The sequence below is a fragment of the Lagopus muta genome, chromosome 11 (genome assembly GCF_023343835.1).
Source record: "Lagopus muta isolate bLagMut1 chromosome 11, bLagMut1 primary, whole genome shotgun sequence".
NCBI classification, from domain to species: Eukaryota; Metazoa; Chordata; class Aves; order Galliformes; family Phasianidae; genus Lagopus; species Lagopus muta.
In genome coordinates, this window is record NC_064443.1 from 3163808 (window position 1) to 3189301 (window position 25494).

Below are 25494 nucleotides of genomic sequence, written 5' to 3' on the forward strand. Positions count from 1 at the left end.
CCCAAACCCCAGCAACGTGACCTGCGCAGCTCCAGAGCATCCCCCCAGCCAGCCCCCAACCTGCATGCACCCCTGGGTGCTGGGGGGCACTGGGTGACACCTGAAGTCCTGAGGCATCCCTTAGTGCTGAGGGGTGCTGGATCCCCCTGGGGACCACGGGATGCCCAGGGAATAGCACCATCGCACCATGATGGCATCCCCAGGTGAGTGCCAGCCTGCAAGGGACCCCCCCCCCCCCAATGGACACCCAGAGGGGGCTCTGAGCCCACACGTCCCAGTTCACATGCAAAGAGGACCTCAGATTGCTGCCAAGCCCCTCCTACTTCCTTCCCAGACACCCACAGAGCAGGAAAAAAAAGCAGCCACATCACCCCCCACATTGATGCAGAGGGTGTGGAGGGGTCATTCTTTTTCTTTTTTTTTTTTCCTTTCTACATTTTATTATCTCAAATCACGTGAACAATTCGGAAAAAACATCCCGTGGGAAAAGCAGGAGCTGAGAGAGAGAGGGGGGAGGGAGGGCAGCTCCATACAGCAGGGTCTGCCCCCCGGCACAGCTAGCCCTACCTGCTAGGCCCTACTAGAGAGGGGCAGGGGGGCACCAGCCCTCTCCCCCCAGCCCGGCGCCAGACAAAGGGGACCCCCCTGCAAGGCACACGGTTTCGGCATTACCTGCACGAAGACGACGCGACCACTTAGCACTTGACGCTTTTAAATAGTTTCTTAAAAAGGTTTCTTTAAAAAGCAACGTAAACCAAGCTTGGTGTGTGTGTGTGTGTGTGTAGGTGGGTGGATGTGTGTGTGTGTGGCCTTTTTTTTTTTTTTTTTTTTTTTTTTTTTCTTTTCTGGTTATTAAAAGGAATGTTTTCGGTCGTGTTTCTGGGGGGGTCCCATCGCCGGCCCCTGCGATGCCGGGAGCGCCGCACCCCCTGCGAACACGTTTTGGATGTAAACGGTGTGGAACCGAATAAAAAGGAGAGACTGGGGAGATGGCGACCGGTTACAAACCAAGAGAGAAATCCTCCTGTCCCCGGCCTGGAAGGCAAAGGGGTGCAGGGGGACACCAGAGGCAAATGGGGACAGCCCTGGGTCAGGCCTTGCAGGCAGTGCGTCCCCATCGCTGCCACCACGGCCGTCACCAAAACGTCTCTTTAGAGGGTTGGGGGATGAAACCAGAGGAGAAGCAGAATCACCGGGCACGGTCCTCTCTTCATCGGTGCGCCCTAGGAGAGAGCAAGCCGTGAGCGGGATGGGTACGGGGTGAGGGGGGGTGGTGGGCAGCAGGATGGGGATGGCACTCGTGGGTCTTGGAGGGGCCCTGTGCCCACCTTGCCGCCCTCAGAAGAGCCCGCAGTCCTTCAGATTGTTTTTGATGATGACGTCAGTGACGGCATCAAAGACAAACTGCACGTTCTTGGTGTCAGTGGCACAGGTGAAGTGTGTGTAGATCTCCTTGGTGTCCTTCCGCTTGTTCAGGTCCTCAAACTTGCTCTGGATGTAGCCGGCGGCCTCGTCGTACTTGTTGGCACCTGGGGAGGGAGAGATGATGCTGGGGATGTGCCACGGCCCCCCAGGCCCCAAAGCCTCCCACAGAACTGCCTCACTAATCTAGCCAAGTGGTCATGCAGGGATACAGCTCATCTAAATGCCACCAGCCCAAGTACCACGGCAGGGCAGAGTAACCACCATGCTCACAGGGTGCACAGTGCAGCCCCAGGGCTCCCTCTCTGCCCATCCCCATCTCAGCCTCCACGGCTTCCTAAGCCTCTTATTCTTCTCATCACTTCTGCTTTATCCACACATCGCCTTAAGAGCATGTCCAGGTGCAGCCTGGGCATCCCATAAGCCTCAAATTAGGGCTGCTCCTGACCCAGCTGCTCCACTCCTTCCCAAGCCCTCCCTTGTCCCCACAGCACCCCAAACTCCAAAGTGCAATGGGCAACCCTCTGCCCCAAGCTGCACTACGTTCAAAGTGCAATGACCACAGCAGGACCCACACCTCAGGGCCACCCAACCAGTCCTAAGGATTCCCTGCAAGGAGTCCCAGAGGTTGCTGAAACAGGGACCCCGCACTCAGAGCCACTGTTCCCATTGCCATTCTCCCCTGGAACCCCAAGGCAAGGGGATGCAGCAGATGAAGCCCAGAAAGGACCAGCACATGTGCACCTGTGTACTCCGGGAAGCAGATGGTCAGGGGGCTGTGCACAATCTTCTCCTCGAAGAGGTCCTTCTTGTTGAGGAAGAGGATGATGGACGTATCTGTGAACCACTTGTTGTTGCAGATGCTGTCAAACAGCTTCATGCTCTCGTGCATCCGGTTCTATGAGAGGAAGGGCACAGCATCAGGCAGGTGGTGCTGCCACTCCATGAGCCACTGGCCTTGGAACCAGGCACTGGGCACCCCACACTGCTGCACCAAGCCAGCAGCCACCACAGCGGGGTAGTGGGTCACTGCCAGCAGCATGGGGTAGGGATCCCCTGGAGCACCCTAAACCTGAACTTCCACCCCCTCACTCACCATCTCCTCATCTTCTGCCAGCACCAGGTCGTAGGCACTCAGGGCCACGCAGAAAATGATGGCTGTCACCCCCTCGAAGCAGTGGATCCACTTCTTCCTCTCTGAGCGCTGGCCGCCCACATCAAACATCCTGCAGGGCAATGGCAGCCTGGGTCAACAGCACCCCAACTCCTGCACCTCCAGCCCTGCCTCATTTCCCCCAGCAGAGCTGGGTGATGCCTCCCACTGAAGCGCTGCCATCATGCACCACCAGTGCTGGGCCGGGGATGCACAGATGGGATATGGAGGATAATGTGAGCCATGTGTCTCTCCCTCTGTGGGCACCAGAGGATGCCCAGGCTCCACAGAGCACCACATCCTCAGGGATGGATTTTCCTGACTCCTGTCCCTCCGCTCGCCTGCTGGGGAGGCTCTGCCACTGTTGTGTCCCCCAGGGCCACCCTGCCCACCCCTGCCACAACCTCCAAAGCCCTGGGTGAGCACAGAGAGGTGCTGTGCAGCCTTGCTTGGCCAACCCCGACCTCCACCACCAGCAGCCACTCAGCACCAGGCTGGCGTGCCGAGGGTTTGCAGCCAGACCTACTTGAAGTGCAGGTCCTTGAAGGTGAAGTGGGTCTCCACGATGCCGGTGGTCTTCACCCGGGTGCGCAGCACGTCCTGCTGGGTGGGGATGTAGTCGGCCCGCGCTATCCTTTCCAGGTCGTTCAGGTAGCTGGAGAGGAGGGCAGGACGGCATCAGGTTGGGGGGGGGAATGCTAGGGCTGAGCCAAGACCCCAGCACTGGTGACACAGGGCCTGCAGAGCCCAGCAGGTGACGTGGCCCAAGGGACTGTGCCCGCACCGCCATGATGCTCCCAGCCCAGGGAAACGGAAGGAGGAAAGCATTCATCACCACGACAACGGGCCGCGGCCCAGCGGAAACCGCTGCTGGCACTGTGCCTCCGCAGTCACACGCACACAAAGGGCCGGTCCTGCAGGAAGCGGCGCAGGGCTCGGCCACGGACAGCCCGTGCCCCCAGCAGCTGTAATCAGCACGGCTCCACTTAATTGGGTTACTGTAAGCAGGCCGCCCGCTGCACGGGGCTGTAATCCGGAGAGAGCCGTGCCAATGGAACGCGGGGACGCGGCTACGGGAGACACCGAGCGTTGGACGTGGGGACCCCAGGGAGGGCGTGGGGCAGCACGGCGGTGACACGGCCGGACCACACCTCCACAGCGAGCTCAAAAACAGCCGGAAATCAGCCGGCTCACGGCTGCCACAAAAACAGGAAGCGAGCGGCGGGGAGGCAGGGCCGGGCTGGGCTCGGACCTCGGCCTCGGTGTCAGCGAGGGGAAGGCACACGGCTCCCCATCCATAACCCGGCACAGCGCAGGGCATCGCCCCGGCCGCTGGATGCGGGCACTGAGCAACGCTTGTCCTTCGTGCTGCTGGGACAGCCAGAGGGATGCCCTTCCCAAAAGGCATCACCGCCCCATGTGGGACCACAACGGACACCAGGCTCCAAAAGCTCACAGCTGAGCTCCTCCGGCAGCCGCTTTCAGGCATCGTTTTCCCAATGCAGAAAAGCAATCATGCTTTAGGCAGATTAACTTATTTATTAAATCTTGTTGGGGATAAACTGAACCAGATGCAGGCAATTTACTTCTCCAAGCACTAGCTTGCCAGCTCTTACACCAGCAGAATGCCGATTTCTGCCATATAAACTCATTTGAAAACGATAAAACAACAAAGCAAGCGATCTTGAGTGCTACGCTCAGAACAAGCATCCCCATTTTTTATTGGAGATATCTCCCTGCATGGATAGGACAAGGAGGAATGGCATTATGCTCAAAGAAGTGAGATGTAGGTGAGATGTTAGGGGGAAATCCTTTGCTCAGAGGGTGGTGAGGCGCTGGCACTGCTGCCCAGAGCTGTAGGTGCCATCCCTGGAGGTGCCCCAGGCCATGGAGGGGTCCTGGGCAGCCCAAGCTGGGGGGCAGCCAGACCATGGCAGGGATGGGGCTGGATGATCTTTAAGGACCCTCCAACCTAAGCCATTCTATGATTCTATGATACACACTCCCCATTCAGACGAGCATTCATGGAGCTGGGGTCAAGAGCTGCCTGCAGTCCCCATCAATCCTGCTCATTGAACCAATCAGGGGGGAAAAAATAAATAAATAAAAGGAAAAAAACTACACAGAAAGAAATCCAGCGCCAGTTATCTTCTTGCAAGAGGAAAACAGCATCCATGCAAAGAAGACCCATGCCCAGCATGGAGGGGCTCCTGCCTTTAGGGAGGGTCCCAGCTTGGATGCTGCACACCTGAAGGAGCACTGCCCTGATGCTAACGTCACAGAACGGCTCCATGGCATAGTAACAGGTTGAGGAGGAAAAGGAGGAGGAGGAATGTACTCACTAGGCAGCAGAGTCATTCAGCTGGTATTCACGGGAGCGATTGAAGCAGGCCTGGACCCCGTGGTCAGCCCACAGCCTCCGGATGACGTTGGCGAGGTCTTCAGGCATGATGCCCTGCTCCTCTGCGGTGCAGGCGAGCGCAAAGAGCTGGCGGGCATCATCCTGCAGCAGAACCAGGCATCAGTCCCATGAGCCACAGCGATTCCCACCAACCCATCACAGATGCCCATAGAAAAACAAACAAACAAACACAGGAATGGCAAAAATCACCTTTCCTAGCTCAGGAAACTCACAACTCTCCTCCCCGCTCCCACCAGTCATCCTTCGGGTTTTTCCTGCCTTATGAGGTCCCAGAGTGTGGGACAGCAGAAGGGATTGGGCAAGGCCAACTAAGGCCTGGTCCTGCTTTGGAAGGCTCTGCTCCCAGAAGGAATATGAACACAGCAGGCACACAGAGACACGCACCGCTCTGGAGGAGTCCCCAAAGTCGATCTGCAGGTTCCCCATAGCCTTGATGATGGCCATGATGGACTGGATGGTGTTGCTGTAGACCACGGCTTTGTATTGCCGGCACTCCTCCTCTGAGTAGCCATCTTCGTGGATGATCCTGGGCACAGGGGACAAGGTCAGCATGCCCTGCTCACAGTGCCACCAGCCTTGCTGCCACCTCCCTGCCAGGTGTTTGCTTTCACTATGTCTCTCTGTTGCCAGTGTAACCACAGGCATCCGAGCTCACCTCCCCTTCCACTGACAGCTGATGAAATATTCATGCCCTGGAGAGCACCCAGCCTGTGGGAGCTGGGCAGCAGGAACACAGGGACACATGGGATAACAGAAATCCCATCGGCAGCACCCCAGCCCTTCTCAAGGCACTTTTAACCATCACAGCACCATCCTGCGCATCCCAGGAGCCCAACCCCAATGCCATTGTGCCCAGATGTCCCCAGCACCGCTGCAGGGACAGGGCAGGTCCCTGTGATACTCACTTCATCTGTTTGACAATGGTGCTCTTCCCGGACTCCCCAGCACCTGTGGAAGAAGTAAGGCATCAGCTACAGCCTAGGGTTGCCACCACGGGGTGGGCCAAAAAGGAGAAAACCCAATGGGCTTCTAAAGCAGCAGGTGGGGACAGAGCCCAGAGCAGGGCAGTGCCACAGCACCCAGGGGTTTCTTCATGGCTGGGAAAAACCCAGACAGCTTCAGCAACGTGTCAGCCCCGTGGCAGTGCTGCTGTCACCCCAGGCGTTGGGGATGCACCACCCTGGCAGGCTGTGTGCATCTGTCGCTCCCTCCCTCCCTCCCTCCCCATGCTGGGAGGGAGGAAGGAGTGAGGTCACCCGGCTGCAGAAAGGGGAAGCAGAAAGGGGAAGCTCAGAGGGACACGGCCCATCCCTTGTCCCTCCTCTGCGCAGGGACAACAGCCTGGAGCAAACCCTCAACACAGGAGCTCCAAGCAGTGCTGTTTAGGGATACCACATCCCAAAGCACGGCACTTTGTGCATTCTCTTCCATCCATCCCTGTGGTCTCTCTCTTTGGCCACACTCCACGGCAGCCCCATCCCCTCAACCCACACAGCACCACAGAGGTGTCAGACAGTCCTCATGTGCCCAAGGTGTGTGCACCGCCATATCCCTAAAGCAGAGCCACCCTTATAGGGGCCCCCAGGCAGCTCATGGCAGGGGTGCTGCACTCCAGCCACAGAGGGGGAAGAGGAGCTCAAAAAAAATAATGGAGATTATGCTAAAATTAACCTGCAGGAGCACAGCCTGAGCTTGCGGCCAAGGCACAGCAGCAGGGACATCACCATCTGTGTGGTGATGCCAGGTACCCCATGGAAGCAGCAAGGGTCACAGCCCCTTATCCTGCAGGCAGAGTGTCCCCCTGTCCCCAGCCTGCGCTGTGAGGAGCTGCATGCCCCAGGCAGGACCCAGCATGCACCCGCAGCATCTTTCTCTGGTTATGGGACTCGGCGGATGACACGTGTTTCTCATTTGGCCCAAAATATATGATTTGGCTGGAACCTCGCAGGCTTGACCCGACGGAAATAAAACTGCGCTCAGCTCGGTGAGGTGGATCGGGTTTCTCGCTTTCTTTCCACCCAGAGCTTCCCCTGCCTCCTTTGGAAAAGGAGCCCTGCAGCCAGCCACGCCATGCGGAAAATTGCTGCTCGCAGCAGGGGCAGCGCTTGGCCCCATAGAACCACAACTGCACGAAGGGCAGTGAGAACCACTGCAGTGCCAGCCCCGTGCCACCTCCACCTTGGAAGCTGTGACAGCAGGCACCAGGCACGGTCCACACTGACCCCGAGCATCTCCAAAGCACATCCCTGCCCAGCACATCATCCCAGCCCACAGAGCCATCCCCGTGGCTCCCCACCACTCTTCTAGCCCTGTTAATGGGGTGCAGGCGTGACCCCCAGCCCGCTGCGGGAGCCTGCTGGGAGGAGCGTGGGCGCGCACGTGCGGAGCCGCGGCCTCTAAACCCTGCGTTGAGTCACAGTAGCTGCAGGGAAGGCATTTTTTCCTTTCATAATCCCTGTTTAGCAGGAGCGCTCCAGTACCTCACTAGCTCTAACAACCCCAGCCGGAGCGGTGCCACCCAGCAGCACCCGGAGCAGCAGATCCCAGCCCAGCACAGCCAGGCAGCGATGTGGCACGGGCGCAGCCTTACAGGCACATGCAGCAGCTGGGAGCGCAGCCACCAGCCTGCCATGCCATCTCCCTTCCAAATCTGCTCCTCTGCCTCATGGCAAGGCCACCAGAATGGTCATGGGTGGCATGGGGATGCGAATAATGGGGGAGAGAACGTGGTGTTCAGGGAAGCCAGGGGACAACCATTACTGGGCTGGGGGGAAGCTCCCAATCCCCGGAACACACCGGCTACCGGCCATTCAGCCCCGACACAATCCATAGGCTGAGTGCCAGGCAGCATGAGCTTCCGGAGCAGGACAGCTTCCCACTGCTGGGCAGGACACAGTGCTCTAGGGCTGGGGCTGTGGCCCTGAACCCCAAAGCATCACTCCTATCTGTCCCAAAGGGCCAGGTCTCAATGAGGCACGGAGCCCGGGGCCCCAGGGATGCAACCACGCTTCTTCCCAGACCATACTACAGAAACAGGAAACAATCACCATCATCCACAGGGGGACAGAGGGGCTGGGGACGTGCCCCCATGCTGAGAGGTGGCAAGGAGGGATGGGGTTGGCTGGGACAGACCCAAGGCACCAGCCATGTCCCAGCCACCAAATGGAGTTTCCAAAGCACTGCACCAATAGCTGGGTGAAAAAGACTCCAGAATAAAAGCGGGGGGAGGGGAGGGAGAAGAAAAAAAAAAAAGATTCCCCTCCACATTTTCCTTCCTATCTAAAATAGCTGGAAAATTGCTTTAAAAATAATTGCATGTAAGAAAAAAAAAAAAACCCACAGCAACGCCACGTGTTTTTCCAAGCGGCCGTCTGCCTCGACACAGAGCTGGCTGCCCTCCAGCAGCACCCGGGGCTGCCCAGGCTGCAGGGTGGGTGCAGACCCCATGTGGGGACATAGGAACAGCCCCCCTGACACATCGTGCTGTGAGCACAGTGCCACTGCCTGGACCTGGGGGAGGTGACTGGGGGTGTGCAGCTCGGTGAGGGCGCAGAGCCGCATCCATGCATCACCCACTGCCCACCAAGGGAGCACAGCACAGCCCGGGCTTCCTGGGCAAAAGCATTGAGACTCACCAAAACAACCCGTTGTGGGGAGGATGTGTGGGGCTGACAGTTGGAGGGTTTGGGCTGGGCGCACTTTGGGCTGGGCACGGCCCTCTCCACACCCCCGCTGCGATCCGAGCTGGACAAAGCTATTCCTGTGCCTTTTTCCAGGAAAGAAGGGAGCATTCTGCTTGCTTTCTGGCCCTGAAATCCTGAGGACACCACATCTCTCCCAGTGCGGCTCACAGGCCCCATCACGTTGCCCTTAAAACCATCACCCCGGCTAAAGCCCTGCACCTCCCTACAAGCCTGGTCTCACCAAAGGGCTGCTGCAGAGCATGGGGTGGGGAACAGGGAGGAAGGAAAACCTGTGGGCGCGTGAGGCAACACAGTGCTGGAGAGCTGAAAGCCGGTGCCTCCCTTCCTCTGCTGCTGCGTGCACAGACAGAGCCACAGAGCCTGGTGTCCCCATCCTGAGACAGAAGCATCTGAACACCAGGGCTGAAACTGCACCCTCAGCACCGAGAGCCCTGGCAGAGTGTGCCCCAAAGTGCCCCTCATGGCTGCAAACCCAGCGATGTGCCCAGCAACCAGCTTTGTTTGAGGGCAACATCTGCATCTGGGGCTTCCCAAATGCTTCCTAAGGCAGAGGTAGAGATCTCTAATGCTGAAGCCAAGGAATCTGTCATGCCAAGAAGGCAGAGTGTGGTTAAGGGCTGCTAGCACTGTGTCCATGAAGCCCATGTGGCAGCTGTGGAGCACTGAGGAGTGCACCCCACCTGCATCCAGCTCTGGGGGGGGGGGGTCTTCCCCCTCTCCAATGCTGCCTGCAGGTGCTGTGCCCACCAACAGCCCCTGGGTCTGCTCCGCCAAACTGACGCAACAGGCAGAAAGTGAGAAAGAGAGGAGGGTGCCCAGCAGCAGGACGGGCGTGCAGCCCTCGTCCCCCAAATACCAACATCACTTTTGGCAGCAGTGAGGATTCTGCAGGACTGTGGTTTCACTTCTGCCTGGCGCTGGGCAGCAGCTGGGGGCTGTGTTGTGCTCTGGGGATGCGGATGCAGCTATGGGGGCTGCCAGGAGGGGGCTGAGGGACTCCAAGCACCTTATGGGGACCCACCGGGAGCCATCCCAGCTGCTCCCTGTGAGCACTCAAGTGCTTTCCGGACACATTTTGGTTCAGAAAACGGCACCGAGAGCTCAGGGCCTTCAGCACTGTTTACACTTGAACAGCTGCTAAGGTGGGGGAAGGAATCAAAAATACTAAAAAATGGAGCTGTTTCGCTCTATTTTTGGCTTTAGAAACCCACCGAGATCAGTGACCGGAGCCTCACCCTGCATCAAGGAGCACAACCACTCCGCTCCCGGCCCGCTGCACGGCACGGATCAGCCCCGCATCACCGTTCCCCATCCCGAGCCGCGGAACCCTCCGGCGTCACTACAGCCAAACACCGGGCGCATCCCTCAGCGCGGGGCCGAGCCCCTGGCAGCCCCAGAAGCGGGGTCTCGGCTCCACGTGCCCGCCCCGCAGCGCCGCGAGGTTTAGCTCCGCCGCCGCTCCCCCTCCCGGGCTGCCGGTGCTCCCGTTCGTCTCGCACTGCCGGCCCGACCCCCACGGCCCGGCCCCACCGCCGCACCCCGCCGAGGGGAAGCACCGCCGCGCTCCGCCTTCTCCGCTCATTCCGCGCTCATCGAGGCGGGCGGTGTTGGAGCGGATCGGCCGATGCCTGATTGCACCACGACTTCCTGCTGCTCTCGGCTTCCTCTCTCGAAGGAGACGACGAGAAAAGACATTTTGTACCGGCGTTTCCCCCCGACGGCAGCGAGGGGGGGGGGGGGATGCTCCTCCCGGCCGCATCCAGCGCCCCGCGGTTGCAGTGGGGAGGTGGGGGGCGGCGCGAGGACCCCCATTCCCGGAGATAACAGCGGGATGGGAGAAAATAAACGCCGTGTTCCGGGCCGAGGCGGCGGGGGGAGAAAGGAGGGGGGGGGGGGGGGGGGGGCGGCTCCAAACAGCACCCGAAACAAGGAGGAGAGGGATGGAGGAATGCCCGGGGGTTTTGCATCCCACCCGGGGCCTTTGCTGTGGGGACCCGGGGGCGTGGCTGCTTCCTAAGCACCCCGGGGGGGCACGGGCGGGTGGGTGGGTGGGGACTTGAGCAGGGGACCCCCAGGGATGTGGGGGGATTGGGGTGAGGAGCTGGAAGTTCAGGGCGGCCTCAAATGAGGGCGAGGAATCACGGGGGCGGGGGCCGCGCCGGGAATGCCCGAGGGGCGTCGATGCGCACGGTGGGGGTGAGGGATGGATCGGGGGGGTATCGCGGCGGGGGACGGACGCCCGGGAGACGGCGGTCGCGCTCACCCAACAGCAGCAGCTTCACCTCCCGCGCCGCCTTCTCGCCATCCTCCCGCAGGTTGCGGTCGATCATGCGGGAGCGCTCGGCGGCCGCCTTATCCTCGGCGCTGACCGTGCAGCCCATGGCGGCGGCGCCTCGCTCCGCGCTCTGCCGGCACTGCCCTGCCCTGCGCGGCGCGGGCGGGGCGGGGCGGGGCCTCGGCGCGGGGCGGGGCTTCGACGAAGGGGCGGAGCTTATTTTGGGGGTGGGGCTTTGGGGGCAGAGGGCGTGGCGAGAGGAAAGGGAAGGGGATGGAGTGGGGCGGGGAAGGGGGGAAGGGGGGAAGTGGGACGGGCCGGGGAGTGACGTGGATGCGCTGAGGACCGTGGTGTGACGCAGGCAGATGTGCGGTGCGCCATTGGTGTTCCCCGGGACAGATGTGCACGGGGACACGGTGTGCGCAGGGACGCTCGTGCACCGACTGGGTTGTTCCTCGACGCAGGTGTAGCTGGGGCCCCACTACGCCCAGCACAGGCGTGCATGGAGATGTGAAGGACCCACGACAGACGTGCACGGGCTATGATGTGCCTTAGGACAGGAGGTCGTGGTTTATTCCGGCACAGATGTGCACAGGGCCACGTTCTTTCCACAGGACAGCTGTGTGACAGGCCATGGTGTGAGCAGGGCAGATGTTCGACGGGTCATGGTGTGAACAGGGCAGATGTGCAGTAAGTGGTTTCTTCAGGACAAACATGCATAGTGCCACGTGCCCCAGAACAGATGAGCCCAGGGCACGGGGTGTCCGTGCTGGTTGTGCAATGAGACACGGTGTGATCAAGCTTTCCTGTTCCTGCCCTACCTTAGCTCTTCTTGTCACATCCCATCGAGCCACCACCAGTGTCCCCACTCTGCTTGGAGCACTGGCGCCAGGCTGAGTTCCCCATTGCACCCCATTTCCTAGAGCCATGAATCTGAAACCCACTTTGTTACCCTCCTTGCTGGCGGTTTGTCCCCACTCTCAGCCCCAGCATCGTCCCCAGGCCACCCTGCTACACGGCTGCAGCTCTCGGACCCCCGCGGGACGGAACACTGAACGCTCGCGGGGTGTGGACACGGGTCTGCCTCGGGAAGGAGACACGCGATACTCGTGCGAAGGGGCTCGGGGCACCGGTCCTAACTGGGGAGTGGGAGCAGCGCATCGGATCGGTGCCCCGGGGGCACCCGAAAGCGGCCCGTTCCGCTCTCCCTCCCCACTCCGCTGCCGGCACCCGGCGGCCGTCGGCGGGGACGCAGCGCCGCCGTGTGCCCGCAGAGCCCGGCGCCATCCCCGCGTCCGCGTTGTCCCCGCGGTCCCCCCCAGCCCCGCCCCACACCGGGCACGTCTCACATTTTTATCCTTTATTGTTACTCTGACGGATCTGCTCGGTCGCGCTCCTCCTGCACGGCGCTCATCCCCACATATAACTTAACGGCGCGGCGGTGGGGGGGCCGTGGGACAGCTCGGTGCGGGGACGTCAGGGTGACACGGCGAGAGCCTCCCCGATCCCGCACACGATGCAGACCTCCCGGTAGCCCCCCAACACATTAAAAAAGAACTACTCTTATATACAGTATTTATAAAAAGCGTCCCAGCCTCCACCACCCCCATATAAAAATACGTCTCTTATTTACTTGGCGAGCTCCCGGCCCCCCTCACCGCCTGCTCGCGTCCCCGTGGCCAGGCTCTTGGCATGGCTGGGAGCTGCCCCTGGCATGGACGGACAGACAGGTGGGTGGTGGCAGGACAGCGGGGCCGGGTTGTGCCCATCACCCTGGTGTACGGGAGCGCGCATCCCACACCCCCTCCATCTCACAGCCCAAGCGGTGCCGCCCCAGGCACCTCCGTGCCCCACACCAGCACCTCTGTGGTGCACCCACCCACCCCAGTGCCGGCGGCACCCAGCCCTGGCACGTCTCACCTTCCCCGAGCTGGCCCCTGGATCGCCAGGTTCCCACCCGCTGGCACCGGGACCAGCCTTCCCCCGGGCACCATGTGCCAGCGGGAGGGGGCAGCGAGGAGCTGGCAGTCAGGGGGTGGAGACAGCGGAGCACATGGGGGTGGCACGGGCACTGCTGAGGTGCTGGCCACCAGCCCCGCAGACGCTGCCGTCAGGACTTGGGGCCGGCTGAGGACAAGTGGGTGCCTGTGGGCCACGTTGGCCACGTCCCCTTTGGCCCCCGGTGAGGTAGGGAAGCGCTGGTCTCCCATTGCACAGATGGGGAAACTGAAGCGCGGAGCCAGGAGGGGTGGGCACGGGCTGGGGTCCCCCATGTGTCCCCTCAGGCAAAAGGGCAGGCGGCGAAGGTGGGAGCCCCGTGGGGTCCTGGTGGGGAGGGGGGGGGAGTCAGGGTGGGCAACCAGGGTGGCTAGTGGCTGCCGCCACTCCGGCCCCCTCCTGTGGCCCAATCGGTGATGATGAAGCTGAGGCTCATGATCATGAAGAGCACCCCAAGGAGGGCGAAGCAGGCAGCCTGAGGGAGACAGAGCACAGGGTGGGGGGCTGCCCACTGCCCCACTGCCCCATGGGGAGCAGGAGGGGCCGGAGTGCCCCCACTGAGAACCCAGGAGACCCCATCCCTCCCTTGCCCCTGTGCCTTTATCCCCACACCCCCCATTTCACCCCTCAGGAACAGCAGTGCAGTCCCCGCAGCCTGGGGTGGAGGCCTAGGGCTTACCAGGATTTTGGGGGTGGAGCGCAGGGGCTCCTTGTCCTTGGGACTGATGCGGATGTAGAAGATGGCCGGGAAGATGAAGATGAGGCAGGGGGCAGAGGTGGCACCTAAAGCAGGAAGGGATGAGTGGGTAGAATGAGCCCTGGGAGACAGCTGGGTGACAGGGACGGGGCAGCACTGCCACTCACCAATCAACCCGAAGATGCCGAGGATGGAGGGGGCAAAAATGACCAGAAGGTTGATGAAGGTCAGCAGGATCACAGCGATGGCGACGTGGCGGATCCAGCTGAAGTTCTTGCCTTGGAACAGCATCTGCTGGATAGCACGGCGCACCTGGGGACGGGGACATGTCACACACTGTCCTCAGAGCCTCCCATCCCTGCAGGGCTATCGGTGCCTCTTAGACCTTCCCATCCCCATCCTGTCCCCAGGGCACCGTCCCACTGCTGCCTCAGTTTCTCCTTTCACTGCTTGGAGATGAGCAGAGCTGGCAACAGGGTGACCCATGTGTGCCCCCAAGGGGACACTCACCGGGAAGAGGACGATGGGGACCGTGAGTGTCACAGCTGTCAGCACAGCTACCCGCACGCAGAGGATCAGCACGTCAAAGGGGTCCACCCGGCTGTAGGTGTGCAGCAGCTCTGACTCCACGCGCCCTGCAGCACCAAGGATGTGGGTCAGCACCTGTGCCACTGCCTCCCCATGGTTGTCCCCACCGCGTCCCCACGCCCCTGTCCCCACAGCTCACCGTAGAACGTGAGGTAGCCAAAGAGGGCGGCCAGGAAGTACATGAGGTACATGACGGTGATGGAGATGTTGGAGATGCACTGCATCTTCTTCTTGGAGGGGCTGCAGGAAATGGGTGTCAGCACGGCCCTCCCACTCGCCGCCCCCCTGCCTCACCACCACTCACTCCTTCAGCTCCGTGTAGATGGGCAGCACCTCAGGGTGACACACGAAGGCGAAGGCCATGATGGGGATGGTGTACGCTGTCTGCAGAACGTGCAAATGAATGCTGGGAACCCATTGCCCGTGCCTCCTGGGAGCCCTCACCGTGGAACAAAACCTACCTGGGAGTTGAGGGTGAAGAAGCTGGGGGTGCAGGCCCCCACCTCAGCGGGCAGTGGGGCTGCGGGGCCATCCCAGTGCTCGCCGCCCAGAGTGACATTAGTGCCACTGCTGATGTTCCCCCCTTGCTCAGGCAGCGGGCAGGGGATTTGGAATTTCTTGTAGATGACCTGGGGGGGGACGCTCTGTCAGTGGGGGGCTCTGGGTGCCCCCTCACACAGCGACATCCCTGCCCTGTGCTCACCGAGATGAGGAAGAAGACCATGCAGCTGAGTGAGAAGCCACTGGCGTAGCCCAGGTAGCCTGGGGGGAGAGGAGAGCAATGGGCACAGCCCCCTGCAGTCCCATGTCCACCCACGCCCCCACTTACCCAGCTGCTTCATCAGGGCCAGAGGCAGGATGATGGTGACAGAGACCAGGATTACCAGGTAGTTCCCATTCAGGTACCAATCCCTGGAAGCAGAGACAAGGGCATGCTCATACCCGATGTAGAGTGGGAGCTTCGGAGGACCCCTGTGCCCTCTGCAGGGCTGGCACCCCTGAAATCCTTGGCCTGGCACTCCTGGTCCCCTGAGTCAGTGTGCCCAGGGACGTAGGCATCCCTTTAGGCCATGGAGCATCCCTGCACCAGCATCCCTGGGGACATTGAGATGGCATCTCCAGGCGATTGAGATGGTATAACCTGGTACTGGACCTCTCTGCTATGGGACCCCAAAGCCAGCATCTCTGCACCTCTGAGCAGATGTTCCAGGGAAGGGGCATCTCCTGAAGCCGCAGAGATCTCTGTGTTCACACCCCCAGGGTCCTCTGGTGCCAGCATGCCTGGGATCCCCATGCCAGCACCTCTGGGGCAATGTGCCCTGCAGGAGGAGGAACAGGTGGGCTGATCCCAGCAGGAAGTGAGGGGCAGGGATTGGAAGTTCATCCCGGACTAATCCCGCCTGGGGGCTTATTCAGCACTGACAGTGATCAAAAATAGCAGTGGCTTTAATGCCATTAATCCCTGCCAGAGGCTGCACAGCTGGAGCGGAATCCAGGGCGTGTGGGGCAGGGATGTGATGGGAGGAGGACGGGGTGGGTGACACTCACGTGGTCTTCTCCTCCAGGTTGAGGAAGGTCTGGATGACCAGCGGCACCTCAGACTTGACGATGTACAGGTAGCTGGACATGGCTGCGGGCAGAGGAGGGCAGCGTGGTGGGGGGCTGCCACACGTCCCTATATCTCCTCCACATCCCACACCTTGTTCTCACCTCCGATGTTCTGCAGAGTGATGGCGATGGCCGCAGCCAGCTTGCCTGGTGTGCCGAAGGCTCGGAAACCTAACTGCTCATAGGCACGGATGCCTGCGGGATGGGGACACAGGGGTGAGGGCTGGGAGGTGAGACGGGGATGTCAGGGCAGTGGGGGGCATTGCACTCACCCACGATGCCTGAGGATTTCAACAGCAGGTGGATGGAGTAGCTGGATAGCAGAGCCACGGCCGTCAGCAGGAAGCTGCGAGGGGACAGCGCTGTCACCAGCCGCTCCTCGGGCACCTCGGCACCCAGGGGACGTCAGTCCCCATGTCACCATGAGCCCCATGTCTTGGCAGCACTCACAGGAAGAGGATGATGCCAGTGTTGGCCATGGCGTAGGCCAGCCCCAGGATGCCACTGCCCATGATGGCATTGCTCAGGTTGAAGACAGACATCCCGAACGACGTCTTGCCTTCGAACTGTGTGACAAAGAGGGGAAGGTGACAAAAGGAGGAGATGCTGCCAGGGGGCAGCCAGGGGGTCCTGCACTGCCACTCACATCAGTGAAGTGCGTCTGCTTCTTCTCAGTGCCATGGGGCAGGAACTCTTCCATCTCTGCACCACACTGGTTCTCATCAAACCTGGGTGCACAGGGAGGAGCAAGGCAGCTGGACTGAGTGGAGCTGGGCTGGATGCAGCCCTCCCAGCAGCACCCCACAGCACCCAGCTCCCCAGGGCACCCCAAGCACCCTCAGCCCCAAGAGCAGTTCTCCAATTTTCTCAATGCCCCAAGCCCCATCAGCACCCTGAGAACCCCACGTGTGCCCCAAGCCCCTGAGCACCCTGAGTATTCTAAGTGCCACAAGCAAGCCCAGCATCCCAAGATCCCAGAGATTCCCAAGTCTCTCCAGGTGCTGTGAGCACCCCAGGACTTCCAAGCCTTCAAAGTGCCTTGTATCTCCCCAAGCACTGCAATCACCCCAAGTGTCCCAAGAACCCTGAGTGTCATGAGAACCCCAAGTACCCCCAAGTGCTCCAAGTGCCCCAAGCAGCCTGAGTGCTCCAAGGAGCCCAAGTGTCCCAAGTGCCTAAAGAACCTCAAGTCCCCTGAGCATCGCAAGTGCTCCAAGAACCCTGAGTGTTCTGAGCTACTCAAGCACCCTGAGTGCCCCCAAGCATCCTGAGTGTCCCAAGTGCCCCCAAGCACGCTGAGTGCCCCCAAGCACCCTGAGTATCCCAAGCATCTGACGCACTACAAGAACCCGTGCCCCAGGTTCTCCAAGTGCCCCGAGCATCCCAAGTGACCCAAGCACCCCAAGTGTCCCATGTGTCCCAAGCATCCCGAGAACCGTGAGCACCCCAAGCGTCCCAAGCCCGCTGACCCCAGAGCCCCCAGTCCCAAGCAGGGGACTAGCACACCAGCCAGATGCCCAGCCCCAGCTGAAGAGGGCGCTTGTCCCCAAGCCTTTACCTGTCACCAGGCAGCGAGGGGATGGTGGTGGTGCCAAGTGCAGCCGCGTGCTTCCCGTTGGGCACCAGCTCCACCATCTCAGCCTGGACGGGCAGCTCCGGGCCCTCCATGGCAGGCTCAGGGCTCCTCGTGGCGTGGCGAGGCGTGGGGTCCGGCTCCGGGTGGGAGCTGCAGGGCCTGGCAGAGGGGTCCTCGTCAGCAGGGCAGCACTGGGAACAGCGGGGATGGGACCCCCGTGCGTCCCCTGTGAGCTTTCAGCCTCCTGCAGCACCTTGCCTCCCAGCACCGGTGTGTGGGATGGGACAGAGAGCCCAGGGACCCCCGTGTGAAGCCCTGGTGCTGCCGGGCGCTGCGGCAGGGGCTCAGGGGCACGTCAGGGCTGGCACCGATGGAGCAGGAAAGTGCAAGGCTGTGAGACGAGTCCTTGGCAGGGGATGGCGGCCGGGCTGCCGAGCGGGGACGCCTTGGCAAGCGGCACAAAGCCGCCTCTGTGAGCGCCCAGCCCTCCCCGCCCCGCTGGGAAACAGCACAGGGCTGCTTTCTGGGGCAGGCTGGCAGTCGGGCCACGGCCCCACTGCCCCCCGCTGTCCCCTGCCACCTTCTGCGTCCCTGCCACCCTGTGATGGGAGTCCTCCCCACCCACGGGTTCACATGCCAGATCCCCATCATGGGGATAGACAGACAGTCACCTGCCTTCAGGGTGGGATGCAGGATGATCCCCAGCCCCAGGAGGATGCAGCCTCCCCATCACCCCACTGCTGTAGGTCCCCATGAGGATTGGGGGCTGCACCCATCCTTTAGCTCTTGGCCCAGCACTTGGGGTTGAGCAGCAGTCCTGGGTACCGCCTGGCTCTGTGTGTGGTTCTGCTCAGTACTGAGACCCCAGGTTGGGGGGCACAGGGGACAGCAGCCCCCAGGCACACCTGGGAAGGGCTGCAGCACCCCTAACCCTGTGAGTCACATCACCGCTCTGTCCCAATCACCTGGGGACCAAGGGTCACTCCAGGCCACACACAGCCCAGCAGCATCCAGTAGCACCAGGGGGTGACGGGGCTGAGCCACAGGTGGGATGCGGCACCGAGCCACCCCTCTGCATGGCACTTGTCCAGGTGGGGAAACTGAGGCACAGCAGGGCCCCAGGACAGCAAGGCTGAGCTGCGTGGTGGAAGAGATGGAACCGCAGGCGGCTGCTGGGTGATGATTTATCCCCTCCACTGGGCCTCAGCTTGGGCTGCATCCAGGCACGGACGGGGCTGCCAGCACGTCCCAGCGCTGCCGTTAGCTCCGCGCCTTCCCACCGCTGCCGGCACATCCCTCGCCCGGCCCCCCATATCCATCTACAGTGCCAGTGCCAAGCTGTGAGGTGCCCGTGCCCCCCGCTGCAGCCCCCTCCTCCTCCTCCTGGTTATGGCTACGTCCGGGGGCCGCCAGCCTCCCCCAGCACACCCGGCCCCATTTGTCATGCTGTGAGCGTCGCCCCCGGCTTCCTCCCGCCGGCAGCGCTGGCACAGCCCTGCAGCACTCACTGCCACCTCTGCGCCTGCCGGCCTTTGGTCTCTGCTGGTGGCACTGGGGAAGGGGCGAGGGACCGGTGACGCATGGGTCGTGCCCCCCGCAGACACTGTTTGCTTTGTGATAAGGTTCTGTAGAACAGCAAATAGATGGTGTGGCAGCGGCCCTCAGCCTGGGGCCTCGCAGAGCTGCCCATAGCGGGGCACCAACACCACCCAGGGACAGGGGGCTGCAAGGAAGCAGTGCCCACAGGGATGCCTTTCACTGTGCCATCAGGTCCCGTGGGCTCAGCCATCACTTGTCACCACACCGAGTTCAATGACACCACGTCCGCCCCTGTCTCAGTGCCACTTCATGCGCCGGGGCCAAAGCTCGGGGACACCCTGAGCCCCAAAGCTCTGCAGTGCCCAGACCCCAACCCGCTAATCCACTGCACCAGGGTGGGGGATGCAGCACTCCAGTGGTGTAATCCGGATTTAGCGCCAAGCAGCAGCAGCTGCTGCCCCACAGTGCTGGCAGCCCAGCACTGGGATGAAGGCTGCACACCCCCCCCGTGCCCATGGGTTCCTGTGCTGCTCGGGTGTCAGCACGGTGCTCTCATGTTCCCAGCTCAGTGTGACGGCAGCAGCACCTCAGAGGCACAGCAGCACAATGATGGCATGGCTGCTGGCATGGCCTGGGGTCCCTGTGCCAGCCTCACGCCACCGCCGGCCACCCTCCCCCAGCCCAGCACAACACAGACCTGTGTTTTTCTCCTGACCTGGCTTCCTAAATTTAGCAGCCTGCCCTGCTCTTAGCTACGTGCCGCGCTCCCACCTCCCAACACAGCACGGCCTCACCCAGCCCTGTGGGCTGCATCAGGATGGGCGCAGCGAGCACAGCCACCCCTCATTCTCCTGGGGTGAGGAGAATGCTCCTCTATGGGCACCATATGGAGACCCTCGGGAAATAGGAGACCATCATGAGGTAGCTCCCCCCCCACACAGTCTAGTGGTGGACATGCTGGGGTTTGGGATGCGATGGGGACAGAGGGGACATCCAGCAGCACCATGGAATCCAGCTCAGGCACTCAGCCGAAGGGCGGGGGGGACAGCACACCATGCTAGTGGCCAGCAGCACGTCAGCCAAGGTACACCTTCCACAGCCCCAGGCCTGGCCGTGACCCCACTGTCATCACTGTGGCCCCATGGCCATGCAGGACAGGGAGAGGATCCCCAGGACAGAATGTTCTCTGAATGTCCCAACACCATGGCCATGGGCAGCCCCATCACGCTGGCAGCCATGGTCCCCTCTGAGCCAGCCAAGCCCCTTTGCCACACATACTCCCTCCAAAGCAGCGGTGCTCGCCTCGTTACTGGGATGAGCACAGCACTTTTGCAGTGGTGGACATGCCGGGGTTGGAGATGTGATGGGGACAGTGGTGGCACCACGAGCAGAGGGTGGCACAGTTGGCATGTCCTCCCCTGAAGGGCTATGGGGAAACTGAGGCACAGAACAAAGGTGCCAAGCACGTGGCAGAGATTAAACACGCAGACTGCCCGAAACCACAATTTGAGCTTTTCCATCACACCTAGGAAGGATGACACCTCTCAGTGTCCTAACGCACACCTTCATGGGGTACCACCAAGCGTCCAGCACCCAAAAACACGCACCACCATCCACCAGGGTCACAGCTGTCCCCAGCCCTGCGTCAGCAACCCAGCGGTGCTGCGGATGCGGGGGTGGCCGGGACCCCGTGGCGAGAAAACAGAGGGCAGGGGCCTCTGTTTTCTCAGTCCGAGGAGCCCGTGGGATCCCAGTCCTCCCCCCGGTCCCCCTGCGCCAAGGAAAACAGCCTCGGCCGGGGCCCGTTTGTTTGCCGTGGCCGCGGCCCCAGTGCGAATGCAGCTGCAGCGCAGCCGGGCGCTGCGGGACCTTTGCACCTGAGCCGGGCTCCCCGCGGCGGCAGCACCCCGATGCCACCCCCGAGCATCCACACCGCTCCCCATCCGCCGCTGGGGGGGCGCGGCGGGCAGCTGGGCACCGTCTCTGCATCGACAGCCCGTGCGCCGTCAGATGCGACCGCCGAGCTCGGGCACCATCCGGTTGCCTATGGAAAATTCCCGTCTCCTCCTCCGCGTGGGCACGGCAGTCCCGCAGCCCCGGGGCCGCCCCGTGTGCCCGCAGATGGGAGCCCGACGGCGGTGCCTCTCTTTCCCCAGGAGCTCTCCTGCCATCCCGCAGACACACGGAGCGCTGCAGACGTCACGGCCGCGCTGTGCTCTGCCCTAAAAATACCCGCACGGCACACACGGCCCCACCGCGTGGGAGCCCCTGACACCCGATGCGGCCGCCGCACTTTCCAGCACTTACACACACACACACACACATCGCTGGCACGGCTGATTAAAAATTAAAGTGGAAAATAAAAGAAAAGAAAAAAAAAGAAAGGAAAAAAATGGGGAGGGGAGTGCGAGGGGTTGCAGCAGAGCAAAGAGGGCTGAGAAATGCGAGGGGCGGCGGGGCTCCCCCAAGGGCTGCAGCTCTGCCTCTTTACGAGCATTCGCAGGATTTTTTTATACGTTGTGGGAGGGTTTCAGCAGCTGGAGAGGGAAGAGGAAGGCAAAGCAAAGCAAACAGCCCCTGCGCTGCTCCGGCTGTGCCACCTGCGAGCGACTGCGCTGTGGGGCAGCGTGCCGTGGGGCAGCGCGCCGGGGGGAGGCGGCCAGCGGCTCCTTCCTTCTGCAGCATTCCCGGCTCGGGGCTCCGGAGGAACTTTTGGAGTTAGGGGAGGAGGAGGTGAGCGGCGCGGGGGTGGCACGGCGAGGGGAAGCCGGGGGGGCACGGAGAAGGGGGGACCTATTGCAGCCTTCGCTCCCAGCACGGGACAGGGGGAAAGCGGGGACAGCGCGGGGATGTGAGTCCCGCCGGACCTACCTGCCCGTCCCCTCGGCGCTGCCTCGCTGCCAGCCCCAGCTGCGTGCCGAGCCTCCGGCAGATTACCGAGTCTCCTCCGGCCCTAATCCCGACAGAGCGGGGATTAAACGGGAGCCCAGGCCCGCCCCTCGTGCCACGGCTCCCAATCTCCGCGCAGCGTCAACGCGGACCTACGGGGAGGCCGGTGGCGAGGGGGAGGCGCACGCAGCACACGGCCCCGCTGCCACCGGGCACGGCCACCGCGGCTACCCCACCCCGAGGGCTGGGAACGGGCGGGCACCGGAGAGGGGCGGGGGGCATAAATGCGGATGCCTCCAGAACGGGGGGAAAAGGAGGGGGAGGGACAGTGCGGTGCCCCCGGAACCCCTCCAGGCTTCCCTGCTTGTGCTGAGAGCACCTTTTACCGATGAAATGCTGGGGTTTGTCCCCTCAAAAAGAGCCGCCAACGAGGACATCTCTGCTCTGAGGGCATCCCGAGGAGCCTGGGGCTGCTGTTTCCCTTAGTGTGGGTCCCAGGCACTGCACCCCGCTGGTGGCCATGGGGTTTTGCTTAGGGGGAGATCTGCACTGCAGCGTTGGGGCTCCATGGGTGGCAGTCCCTGTGCCATCGCACCCAGCGGCCTGCCTGCTTTGGGGGATTCTTCCTTACACACTGCTCAGGCTGCAGCACCACCAACCAACAAGGCACCTCTCCTCCCCCAAGGCCTGCCCCACACGGCCCTAAGGGGCTGCACTTAGGTCCCATACATCTCTCCTACAAAGCAGATCAGCGGACCCAGCGAGCATCACGCTCGCACACGTCCCGCTCCCCAGCACCCGAGGGCGGCACTGGGGTGGGTGCTGCACATCACATGAGCACCCGCAGCCGTTCCTGCCCCCCATGTGCCCGTTGCCACAGCTCTCATTCGGTCGGAGACATCCATTAACTAATTTCTAATAACAGCATCATGCGTAAGTGCTGAACCAGCGCTGGCTGGCGTGCTGGAGCGAAGCGGCCAGGTTCGGCGCGGGGGGGTCAGGACAACCAGAGCTTCTGTGCTCCATCCGTTTAACCCTCCCCACCCCAGCAAGGGCGGGCACCCAGCAGCCACGTGGCACCGTGCCTCATCCGGCTGTAAACACAGCAGGAGCTGCCGCCCTGAGCGCAAACACAGCCACGGGCTGAGCCTGGTGGGGATGGGATGGGGACGGGGCTCAGACCCCCGTGACTTACAAATATGGCTGGTGGTCTTCAGCCCCACAGCCCCGCACTGTCATCCCTTCCCTTACGCCCCGTCATGCCGTGCTTCTGCTCCTCTCCTTCCAGATGAACTCGAGCCATGCCCAGCCGGGCTCTGCAGGAAATCAGAGCAGTGAGAAGGGAGAAAAGTCGCCGAGCCTTGGGACTGGAGCACATAGAACCGTAATCATAGAATCATGGAATCATAGGATCACAGCATGGTTGGGCTGGGAAGAACCTTACAGCCCCCAGGCCCATCCCTGCCATGGTCTGGCTGTCCCCCAGCTCAGGCTGCCCAGAACCCCTCCATGGCCTGGGGCACCTCCAGGGATGGCACCCACAGCTCTTGGCATCAGTGCCAGCGCTTCACCACACTCTGAAAGAATTTACTTCTAACATCTCACCTAGATCTCCACCTTTCAGTACAAAGCCATTCCTCCTTGTTCTATCCAACTATGCCCTTGTAAATATTCCCTTTCCGTAGAGGACAAGGGCTTTCCTTTAGCCCTTTTAGGCACTGGAAGAGCTGCTGTAAGGTCTCTGCAGAGCCTCCCCTGGGCTGAGAATCACCGAACAGACTCAGAAGCACAGAACCACCCCATTACCTGCACTCTGCCCCTTCTATCTGCCCTCACCAGTGCTGCCCTATGCCCAACTCCCAGGCGGCCTCAGCCTCGTGCTCTGTGTCACTGCGCACAAGCCCACGCATGGGATCACTGGCCCTGAGATCCAGCCCTGCCTGGTGCTGGATGAGGGCGGCCAGGACAGGGGCCGGGGCAGCTGCAAGCATCCTCAGCCATGAAGGACGGGCACTGGGCGCCGGGGGCTGGATGGGGTCATGCTCTGCTTCCTGCCATCCGACCTTCCTGCAGCTGAGATGGTGGTGGTGGGAGCACACAGCTGAGGAAACAGCTTCACCTGCAGCCCCGTGGCTCCTCTGAAGCACAAAGCCTCGGACACCTCTCTTGCTGGGGACAAGGCAGCGGGTGCCTCCGGTCCCAGTGCCAGGTGTCACCGCCCGCCCTGCTGGTGGGACCGGCACAGCTCTCCTCCACCACCATGCACACGCTGTCCTGCAGCCGGGCACAACAACAACAAGGAATAATTGGTTAATGCGATTTCAAAACATGATTTGCAATTATAACTCGCCAGAGAGCATTCAATGGCCCCACACACCGGGAGAGTGTTTTTCTCCTTCATTTCTTCCTGGAAACTCTAACCCAATTAACTTTACAGAAGCCAGGAGCAAAACACGGCTCCGCAGATCTGATGGGGTGGGTTTATCACCACACTCAATCACAGCCTCCCAAGAGTGTCCTGCAGCGTTGGTGATGAGGGATGTGGGGATGGGGGACGGGGCACAGCCCAGTCCTGGCCGCCATGTGCCAGCTCTGCTCGGACGCCCCACGTCCCACCGAGGGGACGAGCAATGCTCGGCTTGGCAGCGTTCCTCCTGCACCCAACATTGCCTCTCAGCTCCAGCCCCAGCCCAGGCAGCAGTGTCACTGCTGCCCCACAGCCCCGTGGGGCTGGGCATCCTCACATCCCTGTGTCCTGGCCCCACACGCAGGCCCCCGTTCCTGAGCTCCCTGCCAGGTTTGCCCTTCACAGCTGCTGATCATCATTGCTGAACAACAACCTAATGATGTTCCCAAACTGCTCGCTGCCAAACTGCTCCCACCAGTGTCTCCTGTTTCCAGGCCCCGCTGCCCTTCCTGTCCCCATAACCCCAAGCACTGCCACTGCTGCCTTTCCCTCGAGTAGATTGAGAGGCCACAGGTGCCGCTGCCACCCTGCACGTGTCCCTAAACGTGCCTGGGCCAGGCATGGGGCGAGGCCTTGGGGACACCAGCTCTCAGACAAGCCTCGCTGGGCACAGGGTTAATGTTTAGCAGGGTAGGAGGGGGGCCTACATGGGGCGGAAGGGATGTGTGGGGTAGCTGTGGGGTGCACACAGTGCTGGCCCCCCAGCACACTCCCCAGCATGCAGCCATGCGGAGCAGCATGGAGCTGGGCCGCCCCAGGGAGCAGCACTGGCAGCAAGGAGCTGCAGATGGCCAGGGAGCTGGAGACAGGGAGGAGTGGGGGCATGGGGGGGTCCCAGCTGGGCACCAGCACTGCCTTTCTTGGGTGCTGCCCAAGACACCGTGCATGACAGCAGTGCCCCCCATAATCCTCACCCTGCCCTGTTACCCATCCCTTCCTCTGCATCCCCCTTCTCCCCTCCACTTTTCCCCTTTCTCCTCACTCGTCCTCCTCCCCTTTTCCCCTTCATCCTCTCCTCCTCCTCTACCCCCTTCCCTTCCCTCCACTCCTCTCCCAATCCTTCCCAAACCCTTCCTTCTCTTCTTCTCCTTCCCTTTTCCTCAACCCCTTCCTCCTCCTATCCTCCTCCTCCTCTTTCCCCCTTCCTCTCCAACCC

The 25494-nt window shown here is 61.8% G+C and overlaps 2 protein-coding genes and 1 long non-coding RNA gene across 4 annotated transcripts; 1 reads left to right on the forward strand and 2 right to left on the reverse strand.

Annotated features, from left to right (window-relative positions):
• Positions 1-425: 425 nt before the first annotated feature.
• Positions 426-11148, reverse strand: GNAI2 (G protein subunit alpha i2). The gene is made up of 9 exons (XM_048957593.1): positions 10965-11148; positions 5903-5945; positions 5382-5523; positions 4918-5078; positions 3102-3230; positions 2519-2648; positions 2167-2320; positions 1329-1529; positions 426-1223 (listed from the first exon to the last, which is right to left on the reverse strand). Exons 1-8 carry the CDS (start codon positions 11080-11082, stop codon positions 1339-1341), a joined length of 1068 nt encoding a protein of 355 aa, XP_048813550.1. The 5' UTR covers positions 11083-11148; the 3' UTR covers positions 426-1223; positions 1329-1338.
• Positions 11149-12321: 1173 nt separating this feature from the next.
• On the reverse strand, positions 12322-23085 carry SLC38A3 (solute carrier family 38 member 3). Of its 2 annotated transcripts, XM_048957598.1 has the most exons (17): positions 23067-23085; positions 21854-21935; positions 17426-17602; positions 16514-16595; positions 16318-16433; positions 16140-16213; positions 15970-16062; positions 15808-15889; positions 15089-15171; positions 14963-15021; positions 14721-14888; positions 14564-14643; positions 14399-14499; positions 14182-14306; positions 13839-13983; positions 13654-13757; positions 12322-13449 (listed from the first exon to the last, which is right to left on the reverse strand). In XM_048957598.1, exons 3-17 carry the CDS (start codon positions 17533-17535, stop codon positions 13345-13347), a joined length of 1527 nt encoding a protein of 508 aa, XP_048813555.1. In that variant the 5' UTR covers positions 17536-17602; positions 21854-21935; positions 23067-23085; the 3' UTR covers positions 12322-13344. The 2 variants fall into 2 exon arrangements, with proteins under 2 accessions (XP_048813555.1, XP_048813556.1); XM_048957599.1 differs by lacking the exon at positions 23067-23085 and having other exon boundaries at positions 21854-22082.
• LOC125698801 (uncharacterized) lies at positions 17613-24235 on the forward strand. Its single transcript, XR_007379337.1, has 2 exons — positions 17613-21715; positions 23160-24235. It is a non-coding gene; the product is annotated as an uncharacterized LOC125698801 (long non-coding RNA).
• Positions 24236-25494: the final 1259 nt, after the last annotated feature.